We start from the raw sequence: 16,701 nt of genomic DNA on the forward strand, positions 1-16,701 counted from the left end.
GCTTGTGACTCACATTATTCAGTTCAGGAAAGTATAGAGAGATGAGTTTCAGAGCAATTTTTCTGTTATTATTTACTTGCAGAAGGAACTGTCCTTATTAAGAGATATTTGATTTCTCACTCACTTGTTTGGAGATGCATTCGTTTTCTTTTCTATTCCTAGATTTGTTTTTCTCCCGAGAGTCTTTAACTTGATTTTAAGAATTAAAAATTATACAAGGCCTGTCTAAAAGACCTCTGAAGTCAGCATAAATATTTATATTCCACTGACAGAATTTACTGAATCAGTGGCTGGAAGTATCTCCTTGATTAACTGACAAGTCTCCTGTTCATCACTTAAAGAAAATATACTCTCCAAGCCAGTGCAGCAGAGCTGCATGATGTTCCCTAGCGAAGGTGTAGAATGAGCAAGCATGTACAAATCTCCCTTTCTCCAAGCTGAAAGCCTAATCAAAGTATTTTATAATTTGACACTTGACATTCAAATTCTTTTTTGCTTTCATTACTATGCAGCTCTATATCTATGTTTTTCCAAATTAGTTTGAGCTCACAACTCATTCATTTGTTTTATTCATATTTATTTTCCGTTTCAAGGGAGTTGTTTCTTCTTCTCTTTTTTCTAATTTAGATTAAATCTGTGCTATGCTCTCACAAAATTTGGGATTTCTTTTGTTCCAAATAGGTGCCTCTATTTTTCACTGCGTCATAACCTTTATTATGTTTTTCAGTATCTTACAGTGATAATGTTATACTTGGCTTTCTTCCCTTGTTCCTTCTCATTCTTTTTTTCACTGTATTTCATGTTTGCATGCTGTCTTTCCTACGTGGAATATTGCTTTGAGAAAATAAAGCTTTTGAACCTCTTAATATTACATAAGTTCAAACCAATCAACTTTAAGCTGCTTGCATTGTGGTGGGAAGGAAAAGTGGGAACTGAGAAAGGAAAGAAAAGCATATTTGCATAAGACAAATTTCCTTATAAGCTAGTGCTGTGGTATGAACAATGAAATAATAAATCCCTGGGGATTTTTTCAAGCTTATGGACAAACATCTCCTGCCAATGTATCATGAGTGCTTATAGACACCTTTGCTTATGCTGGGAGTTTAATATGTCACCTACTTTGTCAAAAAAGTATCATCTGCTGCACCCTTCTGGACATTACCAGGACAGCACGTTCTCCAGAAAATCTCAAACAAAATCACGTAGGATTATAGCATAGTTTTCACAAGCAGATATGTGTCTTCTGTTGTTTCTGATAGAAAATGGGCATAAAAATCTCTCTGCTTTTGATTGGTCTAAGATTTAAATGAGATCCAAGAGAAAAGACTTTTCCATGCTATTTACTAGCAGATCTAGAGTGGCTTCAAACTTCTGCATCTATAGTCTATGGCACTTGCTATCTGAGGGCAGAGCAAGTAATGCTGTCAGTGGCAGAACAAGAGAGGCTTGGCTCCGCATAGTTCATATCCCTGCTTATCATGTGCTCCTGCATCTCTTGGTGACCCCACCTCTCTCCTATATCAAACTGGGAAATCTTCAGGTCCTCCATGCCCTCCTCACTCCCAAGTGGTCCCCTAATCCTGCTTCTTTCCATTCATGTCCCCATAACATCTCTGTGATGTACTCCTGGCTTCCATTAGGACAGCCTGTCTTTTCCACGTCCATGTGTACAAGGTGGATGTTCCCGGGATTCACCTATGCGTGTGCTGACGTGCTGGTTGGAGGGTACAGAACTGCTGACTGGCCAAGCAGAAATGAATGGTGTTTGCTTCCACCATAAGTGTCCTCATGGAAAACAAATTTTGGTTTCTTTTCTCTGTCCGACCACTGATTTTCTGAAGCCTTGTAGGAACATCGGGGTTCCATCCCTCTGTCAGGTGTGGTGGAGAGTGAATGATATGCTCAAAAAGTGACTGAGTAGGTAGGGATGTGGATGAGCTGTGGATGTGATGGTACATGGACATAACTGACCACAAAACAGTTACCAAGACCAATCAGTTTTGGAATGGAATATCACTTGAGAAAATAAAAAAAATGATGCCAGTTTTCCTACTGACATCACTTCTTCTGCCTGTCCTGACTGCAAGCTACACACTGGCTCCTTACTGAGAACCCTCTGCAAGTGTCTCAGAGCTGAGGCAGAAAGGCCACTTGCCCACTGCCTCCCCACCAGCCCAGGGTGCATTTCCCACCTCTGCCCTGCAGGTGTGTACCTTTTGACCACTGCTTTCACCCCAGGTGACTCGTCTAGTCATCAGTGCTCACAGGGATGTGGCTGCTGCACGTGGCCTTTCCAGAACCACCCTTCTCCCAACACAGAGGGGAATACGTGGGATTCCCACCTTGCTCCTAACTGCTGTTCTCCTCTGCCCCACCAACCCCAGCTGAAGGCTATACCGAATTGCCAGACAAACCAGTTGAGACTCCTGAGGGCACTCTGGCTGGGAACGCCTAGCTTGCCTTAGCTGAGTCCCATGGGGGTGATCGAGGTGGTGTTGCTGAAATATGTGGGGCACCCTAAGGTCTGAGCAGACCTGAGATATCAGGAGCTTTGCCTGGAGGGCAAAGACACATTATACACTGAACTAAAGTGGACACTGCCTCCCAAGCCACTAACAACAAAAACCAGCCCAGAAATGGGAAACAGCAGAGGGAAGGAAGCTTCTTTCCCCAGGAAGGGCACTGGCGATTGTTAAAAGAAATTCTGATACGGAGTTAGCGTTATCAGGGGATTTTGGGGGACTGGCTTACACAAAAGCTTAAATCAGAAGCAGTTCCATCCTAAGCAGTGCAAGTCTGTGACTGAAAATACCATTGGGACCTAAAGTTGAATATACAGGTCTGTGTAGAATTAGATTGTGCCTCGATTCCCATACTTTCCAACACCATGATCCCCATCTTTACCTTAGCAAAGTGAGGCCAAGCAATCTGAGAACAAAAACATGCCCCACAAAACAAGAGAGTGCCTTCACATTTCCCAGCATCCAGTACAATGATTGAGTCTGATTTGGTAATCCATCCAATTCAAGGTTGTTTGAATGGACACACCATGGCAAAGGGGGTCACAGCATGGGAGAATGATTAACTTAACCTACCTGCCTTGTTTGTTTGATGCCGCCTTGCTCCAGTGCGAGTCAATAAAACTTTGTGCACCGACACCCACAACTTCCAGCACCCGCCAGCTGGGCCAAAATGGGGATTAGCAAAGCCGCCTTTCTCTTTCTGTTCTTGCTCAGCTCAGGTAAGAGTCCTTTGCTTTCTGCTTGCCTAGGTGAGGTGGGGGCCAAACGCTTGCAAGCTCCCTTTGGTGAACGTAGGTCCCCAAATCCCTGTGTTGCCACTTAGCTGGACGATGATGGATTTGGGGCGTGTTGGCCAGCGAGAGTTGCTGTTGAACAAAGTGAGAGCTGTGGTTGCTCCAGTGTTGTGTCGGTTAGAGATGCCAGAGGAGCAAGAGCCTTGGTGTCTGCTTGGGAAACAAATGGCTCCTTGCAAACATGCCCCATGGTCAGAAATGGGGGCACCCTTGGAAAGCAGCCCCAAAGCCTGATGCAAAGATATGGCTGTCTCTGGTTTCAGCAGGCTTTGGATCAAATGCTAAAGCTGTTTTTACTGCTAAGCACTGCTAAGCATGGTGACCCTGATTTTCATCCTTTATGACAGGATTTTTAAAGTTTTAAAATTAAATATTTAAAACAAAATTAAAAATGGAAAAGCTCCTTTATATTCTAGCAATTTCACATTTTCTGTTGTCGACCACTTACAAGAAAATGTTCGCCTTTGTTTTCCTGGGGGCAGTAAGTAGAAATTTAGTCTTCAGTAACCTGGACCAACTTTTCCAGGAATATGTCTAGTTTTACAACTCCAAAAGAAGATAAGTGTTTCACTAAAGGTAATATATGAATTTCAAGCTCATCTACAAATTCTGTAAATAAATATTCCACATGTAATATACATTTCAATTACATTTCAATCATATGTCACATTTTCTAGTACTTTAACACTGCACATCATTATATGGCCCTTAAATTACTTTTAAAAAGTACTGTTAAAAACATATCAGTACAGTTTGTGCAATTTTCTAATAGCTCAGTCATTTAATATGACAGAATAACAGGGACGTATCATTGTATGATTTTGCTGGGTTATAAAAGACAGATAATAAAGTTATTTTTATTTGTTTATTGTTGTCAGCTCTAACTCACTTTCTCCAAAATGATAGTCCACAAAACTGTCTTAAAACTATTTTTTATGTCTTCTGGATTAGTACTAGTCAAGTCTGGAAAGATGCATACATAAAAGAAGAAATTGTTTTGCTTACATATATTTGAATATTCTGTTCATATATCTTGTATCATGTCTGGGTTTATAAAGACTTGGACTTTAGCCAGAATAATACATTCCCCGCTGCGTTTTTAAAACTATTGTATTCTTTTTTAAGTTTACAGTTTGCGATGTTTTTTCAGGCAACTAACATCACATTTTCTTTTCTGTTATCCAAGCTTCTGCCAATCTGTGCTGCCTTTTAGCTTATGCATGTCATCCAAAATCTCATGTGTTCATTCTTAAACCAACGGAAATAAATCTTTGTTATGGTCACTGAAAAGGAATGGTATCCAAAGTAGAGCTCTTTGGACAAACATATAGTTTTGAGATGAGTCAGTACAGCTTGAAAAGTAATATCTTCCTATTCTGATCCCCTGCAATTCTGGAACAGCGGCCTCAGTTAGCTTAGGAAAAAGGTCAGGAGAGGAAGCACTTGTTTGCTGAGTCCATCAGGCGAAATTGATAGGCTGTTGGTGCTCCGCATAGTCCTACTGTAACAGTAAGATTAGATATGGGAGGCCTCAGTGTCAGGGATTTCTTAAGACGTGGATTTTATAGCATTGAGCCAACTCTGCAAACAGTCACAGAAGATTGCTCTCAGGCAATTAATCATCATACTTTCATTAGTGGCCAAAATACCTTTTCTTTTATATGAATGCATGTCATGCAGAGGTAGGTGATGGATGACCTATATGTCATGGGAGTTAATTACACTGGAGTGATGTTGCAGTGAATTGAGCCTAATATGAGTGTTTGCATGAAAGAAAGATTCACAATGTTACCTATGAAATGCTGTACAAGATTATGAGTTTCCTGTGTCTGTCAATAATAATCTAGCTCGAAAGGTGAAATAATTAAACCATATCACTTTTGTAACTTTGTAACCTGGTGCTGGATACGGAAATAAACTTTTGTAGAAATTAGAAATGGAAACATAGAATCTTTATAGACATAAAAGGAAAAAATCAATTACATGCCAAACTCCATTGTGAGCAACAACATTTTGGAGCTAAGTGTTAAATGTATTAGTAGGTACATCATATACATCTTATGCACATGTAGCTTTCAGATATAATAATACTAGTTGATTTACTAATTTAAAATCTTGCGTTAATTTGTTGCAACAGAGATGCAGTCTGACAGATTCATTAGTAAATCTGCTCAACCCATTACAACAAAAATAATGGTGGCCATTGTAAAAGACTATATAGTCATCTTACAATTGACGTTTCTTGCTCCAGGGCAAGACATCTTAGGACAAACAACTAGTTAGTGACCAGTAAAACTGTAGCAATTGCACCATCCACATGGGAGGTCATAATCTCACACCCTCCTAATGCATGCTTCTCCAAAACTTTAATATGGATATCACTTCCCTTCATCTTTCTCTAACTGGCGTTTATTTGACACCACTTAGTCCCTCTCTCCGGTCCCTCTCACTCTTGTTTCACATTTCTTGTTCTCAACTTCAAACCCATACATAACTCTACTCAGAGCTGCTTCTCTACATCTCTCTTCTGCTGTTTTTTTCGTATGACATGTTCCAGTCATACAGCTGTGATTGTGTTAGGAGACAGGAATTTCCTCAGAGTTTATGATGTTTTACCCAGAATTACACAAAATAAATGGTGCCTTCACCTGTCAATGCTACATGAAAAATGGGACTTAAAGTCACAGATCTTCTGAACTGCAGCATTCTCATTTTTAATGTCTGATTCCTTTCCTTCCCTTGTAGTGAAAGGAGATATACTGGATGACTATTTAAGAACAGATGGTGTTTGGATACTTACTCGAAATAAACAGTTTTACAAGACAAATAATGAAAAAGAATGTGCAGAGAAATGTGAAGCAGAAAGAAATTTTAGTTGCAGGTAATTTCTCTTGAATCTTAAAACTATGTCATTGTGGGTGTCTGCATAGCAGTGATATTTTCCTACTGTTGCTCAGAACCAACATTGCCATGCTGCTGCAGCTCTGCCTACAGCAGTGTCACCCGTGCCTGTGCCTTTAGCTTGTGGCTTATCTATCTCCACCCATAAATTACCACAAGGTCAAGTAAAGGTTGGATTTATGATGTATTACTCATTCTATAGTAAATGCTCAAGTTCCTGCTCTTATCCGATGTTACATGAAGAGCTGCTTATGTCTTTTTAGCTGGATGCTGCCTTGTTTCACAAAAGAAGGGTGAGATGTTTCTAATTCATTGTAGGGAAAGGCACTAACCTGAGCAACTAGGATGCTGTTGATAACGTTTTGCCAATGCAGTAACTAGCTTCCCACACAGTAACCTGTTCACGTAGTCATACATCCTGAAAAAGTCAACCACTTCGGAGCAGTAGAAAACGTCAGTCTCTTACTCAGTGTCTCAGATACTGAGTGCAGTATCTGAAAGATATAAATGGATACAAGACAGTGCTATAAGTTAATAATTTATAGAAAAATAATTATGAGTTGAATAATTTGAATTGAATTTAAAATATTGCTTCCTATGTCATTATTGCTTACTTCTCAATTTCAACAGGGCCTTCCTATTCACCAGGAAAAAACTACAGTGTTTAACACTGGCTGAAAATGCCAAAATGACAGTGACGTTCAGCAGCATGGATGCAGTTCTTTATGAGAAGAAAAGTATGTATATAGTAAGATGGTACACATTTGCATGTTAAGCCTGTTTTAACTGCATCCTTGCATTCTCTGCTGCAGTGCTGGAGTACGCCACTGCAGGTGGTGACAGTTTCAGTGAGGTAGGCCTGCACCCATTATGAACTGGGCTGAAAGTGCCAGAGAATTTCACATATAGCATCAAGGCTCCTTATATTTGAACTTATATTTCAATCCTTAAGTCATGTATTATTGAGACGAGGCAGAATAAACATACTCCAAAGCAAAAATCATGCATTTCTCTGCCCTTTAAGTATTTGCAGTCCTCTGCTTCACGGAGCTAGCAGAGTCCTTCGTCAAACAAATTTCCAAGACTACAGGATTATCTGCTTCTATGTACCCACTCCTCTAATTTTCTGTGTAATAATTCAGTCAAGAATTACTTGACTGAAATATTGTATTGATTTAAAATTGGGTTTTTTAAAATTATAATAAAATGTTCATATTTTGTAAGCTGTTTTGTTTATGCTTAATTCTTGTTGTATGCCAGGCTCAGATAAGTTGGTTGGTTTAAAGATTTTGGTTTTTTAATTAATTAATGCTTTTCTAAGTTTTGAATAGTTGCTATATAGCTGGAAAAATATTTTTAACTAGACTATCTTCATAAGTTTTGTGGGAACATAGATAATGCAGTCACAAACACTAACTTCAATGAGTCTTCTGGGAAAAAGAAAGCTCCTATTACTAACTGATATGTAAGATGAATAGCAAACATTTCATGTAAGAACATTTCAGTTTGTTTGAAAAGACAGTGATTTGCAGTGTCCTTACAATTCTGAAGCATTTGAAAGATATACAGAAAACTGAAACTGCATGAATAATCACGGTGCAGGTCCCCTTTGCCATATCAAAGTTTTAAAGAGAAAGCAGTTCATGTCCAAATTCCCAGCTAGTATAAACTGATACGATTCTGATTAATTCATTAACTTCTGCTGGAGATCTGGGCTAAACATAACAAAAAGCTAGAATGTTAACATTTAAACAGCTGTATCCTGATTCTTCTGCTATTAGACTGGATAACGGGTTGCCAGGTTCACAGCACCGGGTGCAGCTTGGTTTGTAACAGCTATCTTCACTAAGTACTAGCTTAACCTCTAGCTGACTATCAGCCAGTGACATTTTGTTCTTATGGTGCAATATGTATTTCTTGGCGCCTTCTTTCTATGCTAATCACAAGTGGATTTTCTCACCACTTTTCCTGAACTTGCAGTTTATGTTTAGCTTGGACAGATTACTAAAGCCTTAAAAGCTAGAATTTGAAGCGTACTGCTTGATTCTTGAGCGTTATTATGGTCAGCTTCCTTCTTGTTTTAAAAGGCAAAACCACTGTTACAGTTGTTTTGATCAAAAGACTTTAGCTCTACAGTCATGTCCCCCCCTGCCCCAGTAACAGACCTCACAAGGCTAAAGCCTATGGAGACCTCTTCTCCACTTTTATTTGTCACATGTTCCTCATAGACCACTGATGTATGAGTCACCAGTACAGAAGAATATTGGAGCAGGTTCAGCCAAATCATTTCTAGCACAAGTGAAATATCTATGGAAATAATGGGTGTAGCCAATGCCTCAACATTTTAAATGTGATTTTTTTTTTTTTACTTAAGTAAAAATTGATTGGAGTTTTCCTTTGAGGTTAGAACAGGATAAAGGAGGAGTATGTGCTCTGTAAATTCCTCTGCATATGTTGAAAGCGAATAGACACATGCACAAGTCATTAATTATTAAATTGAAATTAGCCCTTCTAAGTGAATAAATAATTCTCATTGACCCTAATTGTATGCTGTCACAGAGGGCCAGACAATAACTCAGGCTTAAATTGGTACAAATCAAGACAATATCCTTAACTTCATCAGGGCCCCTTTACATTGCTTGCCATTGTCCAGGCTCTTCCAAATTTCTGAAATATCTGAAGGGACATAGCTGATCCTCATTTCAGCAGCAAAAGACTTGATTTTATACCCAGGAGCCTTGGCCTCTCAGGAAAAGGAGAAAGCACTGCTTGGCTGCTCTTCTTTTTTGTCCACCTCCTCCAAAGCTATTCCCTGGAAGACAGGCCTGGTGCCTCCAGCCACAGTGTCCATCCCAGTGACCTTCCCAAATACATATAACCTAGAAATTTAGTCAGAGCCTTCAGCTCTGCTGCTTGTACCCCCATTGGAGCCACCTTTTGCTGCAGAAAAAAAGGCCTAGCTTGGCACCCTGTTATGCTTCAGAGTGGATTTGTCTTGTTTACTTTTTATCCTTAACTGAAACCGTAGGGTTAGATATGGGTCTGGTCCCCTCTCTCCTCATCCTTTTGGAAGCGGAGTTTTTCCTTCCTGGCCATGACCAGGGCTGAAGGAAATGTCACCACATGAGTCCACTGCAGGAGGAGACACTGTGTCTGGTTCCTCACACCAAGGGATCAGCTCATCAGCCTGTAGGTGCCTGTCATGGCAGGGGGGCCCTCATGAATGGAAGCACTTGTCCAGGGGTCAGGCCCAGGACAGAGACATCGTTACCTGCTGTCCTTCCACAGGGTGAAACTAAGTGTCCCACCTAGGCACGGCGGGCAGCCACCTCTCTTGCCTTCACTGCCATCACTGTGTGGGCTGTCAGAGCAGATGCATTCATCTGCAGTCCTTCTGCAGAGTTACCAGTCCTGGGATGTGACTGGGTGACCTTTTCTGATCATTTTAAAGTAGAGGCTGGCTCTTCTCAGCTCCCACTGCAGACTGAGCAGAAATCAAGCCTCCTTAATGTTTAGCATCTATCAATGTCACTGAAAGCTGCAATGAGGCACTGCCACAGCTTGGAGAGTAGGTCATTGATACTAAATCCTTTCATGTGGAAACTGTTTTCTCATTCCCTATTTTAACCTTGTGCTAACAGTGATGGTTCTTTGAAATGACCCAACCCATATACCCAACCTTAAGGCAGCTAGGTATGAGTGGGAAAAAAGGCATCTGCCTTACAGACTTTTCATTTTCATCTAATGAGTTATCAGGCATCATTTGCTCATCATCCAGCATTCTTATGATCTGCAGCAATTTGGGGACTGCCTGTCTCATCTTCATCTCCTGCCACCTTCTGCACTCTAGGAGACGCACCTTTCACACCTGGGACACACGCTGCATCCCTTGGCTATACCATTCAGCTCCCATGCTGCCACTGTGGACCACTACCTCTGCCTTCTTAGGGATATCTCTTCATGACATTCTGCTTCAGCAGGAATTGCTTTTAGCTCTAGCAGCCAGAGAACTGATTCCTTTGGTTTTTTCAGGGGACAGTTTTACAGTGCCTGTTTTTTCAAACAGAGGATGTAGAGTCATCTTCCTTCTATTTTTCACTAGCAGGAATACAAGACTATCTCATTTCTTCTGAAACTCACAGCTACCACTGTCAACATCTTTGTGAAGTCTCTGGATAATCCAATTGGCAGCATTTGGTATCTGTAATGGCCCCAATCCACCTCAAACCAGAGATATTTCTCATAAGGCTGTTAAAATGCATTGTAAAAGTGAGATTCACCTTCCTAGAAGCAACCTAATTATCACAGCCAGCATCACCCAACATGAATTTGCAAATAAGGACATTTAGTGTCCTTAAGCCTCAGAAAAGTTTTCTGTCCCCACCATGACTCCTCAGCACCAGGAAATAGCTGCTGTAAAATTCCTTTCTGCTGAGATATGATGGAATCTGTTCTGCTTGGAGGAAGCAATCTCCAGGACATTTTGTGACTCTGCCACTCCCTTAGGCTCATGATGACTGTACAGTCTCACCTATGACTGACTCAGACCTTGGAGTTCATAACAGCTACTCTGGCATCACTCTTTGCCAGAGCTTATTTTCCCTGGGATTGGATGCAAAATATCTGTACAGAACAGCTACTTTAAAGCCAAAAGGTTCATCCTGCTGTGAGTATAAGAGTTTGTCTGGCTGTGCTAGGCCATACAATGTTATGCACTCACATTTTACCCCACCACAGACACTTTGGGATCCGTACGCAGACCATACTCTGGATTGTCCATATTTACAAAGGCTCCATGAACATATGTCTGGCAGTTACAGTTTTATTTTCTCTAAGTTAATGGCAGAACCCTGTATGAGGAATCCTCTTCTGATTACAGCCTCCCTGTTAATAGTAGGAATAATCCACAAGGCACAAATACATAGCTTTTTTAGGCTACACTCACTATATTATATTGAGTCAGATTTCTTCCCATTCACACCTCCAAGAGTGCCTTTTCTTTTGATCCTAATTAGCTTCTCAGAATTTAAGAACCATGGCCTTTTTACTAGCTCAGTGGCCATCTGGGATGCTTACCTTCTCGTATGAGTAATAATCAAAGTTTTTGCACTTGGTCACTGAAAAAATTCTTAGGAACTTGGTTAGAAACTTCTCCTTCTTTACAGAGCAGTTTCCTCAGTCAAACCTTAATTTTGTCTTGACATATAGCTTGGCTCTGGATCCCATCACTCTTTTGAGGAATACAGACTTTCAGGGGTTATAGGCCAGCACAGCAAAGTCCTGTACAGGACAGAAAAGTAAGAGAGACTTTGGGGGTCAAGAGGAAAGGAGCCGTGTTACTAAAAATTCTGTTTAAGAGGGATCCAATACCAAGATCTAAATCCATGGTGGTCTCCATGTGCCATTTGAACGGGGAAGTTGCTTGTCCTCATTCCTGACCCAGCTATACGGAGCCTCCACCCCCTCTCCCTAGGTGTCAGATGAGTCTGGCTTAGCATTTAGACATGCTAAAATCATTTAGGAGCTACCTGGCAACATCAGAAAATCCATGGGCAAGGCTATTCACCAGAGATGGTCATTCTGGGACTTGCTACTAGAGTACCAATGTTGAAGCAGCAGTGACAAGACTTCTGGGCACTCCAGGAGTACCCTGACAACCAGGCAGCAGCTGCACGAGCCCCTGTTGGTAAGACATGTAGCACAGACATTTGTAGTCCCAGCCACACACTCTGATGACAGTAACTATTGCAAGGTGTCCAAAAAAGGCTCAGCTTTTCCTATCAGATTGGTCTCCTGTTCTTACTCTAACATCTCCATTTTATATTTGAGGGCTCAGGGGGATTCTTGTTGTGCAAAGAAATTGCTGGGAGGGAAATGAGGATCACTCCCCAGAATCTCCCAATAACTGGAGATTTTTCAGTGTCTGTTGCAATAAAAGCATCATCAACATGCTATGCATTCTCTCTGCTTTGGAATCCCACTAGAAAGTACCTGGGAGTCTGAGGCTAAGAGGAATCAAAAGTGTGGGGGCCACTTATGTGACAAACATGTTTTGATAACTAAAAATTCTCTGGTTTGAAGGGATAGTTACATGATACCCATACTGAGAATGTTCTTATGAACAATAAATCTAAAAGAATCTCCAGCTGTTGGTGAAAGGCCTTCCTTTCTATCTCAGTAGTATAGCAATATAAGGATGCATTTTATACATGTCAAAACCAATTGTAACTTGTTATATCTATTTTCTTAACTTGATTGTATTAGCTTTATAAAAATGCTTCAGGAATTTTCCTCTGTAGTTCCCTAGTAGTTGCTAACTAATTTGTTTTAGAATACCTTATTGAATCACATCTCTCTGTTTGCATGCATAAGAGGTTCAAAACATGGGTAAAGCATGGTTCATCATAAATAGATGAACTTCAGAGTTATATCTGCAGATTCTCAGTTTCGAGAGATGTCACATTATAACACCACTGAATTAACAAAGCCAATTCCATTTCAGTTTACCTTCTACAGTGTAAAAGAGGGATTGGGAAGGACTACAGAGGAATGGAAGCCAAAACTCGGAGGGGTATTCCATGCCAGAAGTGGGCAGAAAGAACACCTCACAACCCAAAGTATGGCCTTATTTATATTTGTCTTCAAGTTGTTCTGAACCTTTTCCGAGCTTCCCCAACTTCATGTGTTTAAACAACTTTATAGGGCATGTTACCAAAGCCAGTTGTCAGGTGACTTTTAAAGACAACTTTATCTTCATCTGTCTTGTTACTTTTGACTCTATTGGCAGAGAACTGCAATGGTCTGGGTAAGGAAAGGGTGCATTGTCAGCTAGAGAAGTGGTGTCTAAATGCCGGGCCTCTTAAGAAGATGAAATGATCCCTCTATCAACCCATGATGGAAATTTTGCTGTTGGTGACAGTGAGGCCATAATTACTTTCTTCTGTATGAGGTGTGAAAAAAAAAAGAAGAGGTATCTGTCCAGCTCTATGACTTCCTGGCTATCACCCAGCGACAGTCAAGAAGAAACATCCAGGAAAGCGTCTGAGTGCCCAAGGGACCTGTCCAGACAGAGTTTTCTTAGGGCTGGCTGCCATTGGGCTCACTGAAGCAAGTGTGGAAGCAGAGGGCCTATTTTCTCTGATCTACATGGGAGTTTTATCTATTTAAGAAGTTAATTTTTGTTGTTATTCTAATGAAACTTGGGTGCACTTGTTTCAATTTTTTGTTTAAAAGCCATTTAGTCTTCTCTGGGAGGATTGCTATAGGAAGAAGCCTAGGGTGGCTTGCTTCAAAATCTCTGCAAATTAGGATCCAGTTGTGTTTGGTGAATAGTCTCTAGAAATAGTCCACTTTTAAAGTAGCTGTGTTAAGAAAAATACATGACAGAGCCACAGGCCATAGTGAGCTGATTAGATCAGCTAGATGATAGTATTAAAGACAATAATTGTTCTTTGAGACTGTCATAGTCCTTACAGGCCGTAAGCTCACTCATCATTGGCAACTGGGACCTAGGGAGAAGCTACTAATAATGGTAGTTACGGAATGTTTTTCAGATTTCATTTACGGGTTACAACGGGGAATCTGTTTGTCTCATTTTTACTGTGAATGAATAGAGCCCACAACTAGCTGAGCAAATTGGACATTTCCCTTCTGCTCCACTAAATTACTGGAATTAAAATAGAATTTTAATATTATTACAGTTATACACCTGAAAAACACCCCAATGCAGGGTTGGATGAAAACTACTGCAGAAATCCTGATGGGGATGAAAGGGGACCCTGGTGTTACACAACAGATCCTGCTACCAGATTTGATTACTGTAACATCCCAGAGTGTGAGGGCCAGGTCACGCACACTGGAGAAGGTACATTTATTTTTCGGAGACCGAGTGTTTGAGTAGGTAATGTTATTCCTGCTATTTGTTCTTGCTTTATTATTGCAGATTGGTGTCAAATGTGAACTTAGATCAAGCTGGAATTTAAGAAGTTCTCAACACAAAGGTGGTTTTCCTAATTGGCTCCAGTTACCAAAGTAATTTTGTAAATATGGAGGAACTGAAATTTTTTAATCATTTGCTGATATTGTCCTGCTCTTACCCCTAGCAATTTATTTAATTTTAACAAGTGTAAAGATTGACCCAAGTGCTGTGTTACATACAGAACTCCAGTTGCTATCAGTACATAGAAATATGTGACGAAGTCCTCCCTCCAAATGACATGTATCCCTAAAGTTTTATTCATTTGGCCAGGCTGTAATGCATGGTCTTCTGGATTCCTTTCATCATTAGCTGGAGCAAAACCCTCTTTTCCTTTCAGTGTAGTCTTCCATGAATAGATCAGGATGAGAATTCACAAGCTGGTACAAACCTTGCTTTGTTTTCATTCTACCTAGGCCCTACAGTGGAGTGCATGCAGTGTAATGGTGAAGACTACCATGGGCAAGTTTCCAGAACAGAGTCCGGGCTTGAGTGCCAGCGCTGGGATGCCCAAGAGCCTCATATGCATGGATTTACCTTGAAACAGTGAGTCAGGCTCAGCACTGAATTAATTCTCGCAGTGCCTGGGAGGCCCTGCCTGCAGACACCCTGATTGCTACAGCCAGACATAGCTGAGTCACAGCTTCTCTTTCATTTTCAATGTGCAGCTTTCCAGAGAAGGATCTGAAGGTGAATTATTGCCGTAATCCTGATGGTGAACTTCGGCCCTGGTGTTTCACTACCAGCCCTGCTAAACGCTGGGAATATTGCAACATTCCTCGTTGCGGTGAGTTTGATTTCCTGAGATCACTCCATAGGGTGGCTCTTCCCATTAAAATGATGCAGGAAGGGGAAAGGCAAGAAATCACAGTTCTGAGTAATGTGAAGAAATCCTTGTGAACCAGGAAAAGTGCACATTAATAAGCAGAATCACTCACTACATTTCTGCTCCATGAAATCATCTAAGGTCAGTGAGGATGCAGGTGTCACAAGGTGCAATAATGCCAGAGATGATATAGAAACCCTAATTTGTCTTCAACCACCTTACTTTTCAATTCACCTAAGAGGCAGGGCATTCAGGTTAAATCAGGTGGTAGTTTTCAGCTGACCTGCTAACTCATGGAAAACACCTAAACCACCATGTGGCCATACTGTGATATTTTACGTGGGTCTGGCCAGCACAGCCAGTGCTGCCTTTTTCTTAGCAAGGGATGAATCCTGAGAAACAAGTTCAGGCCTCAGGAGAAAAACTTGACTTATCCGTGAGCTAGCTTAACCCATTAAGCTGAACACACTAAACCTGGACATTTCCAAAACACTGAATAACGAGATTAGCATTGCCGTTTGTAGAACTGGACTGCACTTTGAGAAAAGTTTTTGTGTTTTTATCTCTAGATCTTGCTTTCTTATGCATCTGCACTTGCCAGTGCTCTAAGGAGCAGCATGTGTTTGCTAGATGTAGTTCACCTCAACATGCTCAATTGCAGATGGAAGAATGACTATTTATAGACTTGTGTATGATAAAGTAAATTGTGAAAGTTACCATAGCATCTCCATTTTGTGCTTAAAACTTAAAGTTTAAGGAGCAGACCAACGTTTTAGAGTCATACTTGTCTTCTCAGAAAATTCCAGATACTAGGTATATATAATAGGCATGCACTGTGGATTCATTTTCTCTCTGCCCTCTGCAGGTTCTGTGCCTTTGATCATTACACTTACTTTCTTTGCTGTTCCCCACGTGCCAGACCAATTCACTTTCTTTCACTCCTCCTTCTGCCCCACTTTTCCAATTCGCTGACTCCAGAGGCTCAGCTCTGCAGGCTGTTTTGCGTTCTCTCACGATTCCTTCTTGGCCCTTACCCTTATCCTTTCTGCACTTCCACCCTACCCGTGTGTCTTGTACTATTAGTACAAGTGCTCCCTTCATCCCACTTGTTTCTACCAGACTGTACAGGACTACGTACTGCCTTCCCAGCTCTGCTCTCAGGGGACTGTGGGCACAAAAGGTGGCTCAACCCAGCAAAGCTATTTACTGGCTGCTGTAAAAGGGCAGACACAGGACATCTGTCTGGCAGACCAACTGCTTGTGAAAATGTACACTTTGGTTTTGCCATGGCTTTCAACCAATGTCACCTCTGCTGAAAGAAAAAAATACATGTTCGACTTTACAGAAAACAGAGGGGTTTTTAATGTATTTGAAAGCACTATCTAGTTTTGTTTTTTCTTCTGTTCTCTTTTCCTTTTTCTTTTTTTTTTTTTTAATCCTGTTACAGCTACACACCTACCAGTCTCTGGCCTGGGCTCCCAGTGTCTTTCAGGGAAAGGAGAAAACTATCGAGGCAGGATAGCCATCACCGAATCGGGAAATGCCTGCCAACACTGGAATGCACAGTTTCCTCACAAACATGGCTGGATTCCTGACAGATATCCCTGCAAGTATGCTGAGCCTCATCATTTTAACAAATATGAAAGAACGTAGTTATTCCTTATAGATCCAGATGCAGAGGCA

General features: G+C 41.0%; 1 protein-coding gene across 1 annotated transcript in view; it reads left to right on the forward strand.

Moving 5' to 3' along the window:
• Positions 1-3,192: 3,192 nt before the first annotated feature.
• LOC309587561 (plasminogen-like) overlaps positions 3,193-16,701 on the forward strand; it is a gene marked incomplete at both ends in the record, with an annotated part of 28,487 nt that continues 14,978 nt past the window's right edge. The window contains 8 exons of the mRNA XM_082305818.1: positions 3,193-3,241; positions 6,062-6,197; positions 6,848-6,954; positions 12,720-12,834; positions 13,918-14,081; positions 14,609-14,738; positions 14,861-14,979; positions 16,466-16,628. Of these exons, the coding sequence (XP_082161944.1) occupies positions 3,193-3,241; positions 6,062-6,197; positions 6,848-6,954; positions 12,720-12,834; positions 13,918-14,081; positions 14,609-14,738; positions 14,861-14,979; positions 16,466-16,628 (983 nt within the window). The remainder of the gene's footprint in view (positions 3,242-6,061; positions 6,198-6,847; positions 6,955-12,719; positions 12,835-13,917; positions 14,082-14,608; positions 14,739-14,860; positions 14,980-16,465; positions 16,629-16,701) is intronic.

This window comes from Platalea leucorodia (genome assembly GCF_965183815.1).
Source record: "Platalea leucorodia genome assembly, chromosome: 3".
Classification (NCBI taxonomy): domain Eukaryota; kingdom Metazoa; phylum Chordata; class Aves; order Pelecaniformes; family Threskiornithidae; genus Platalea; species Platalea leucorodia.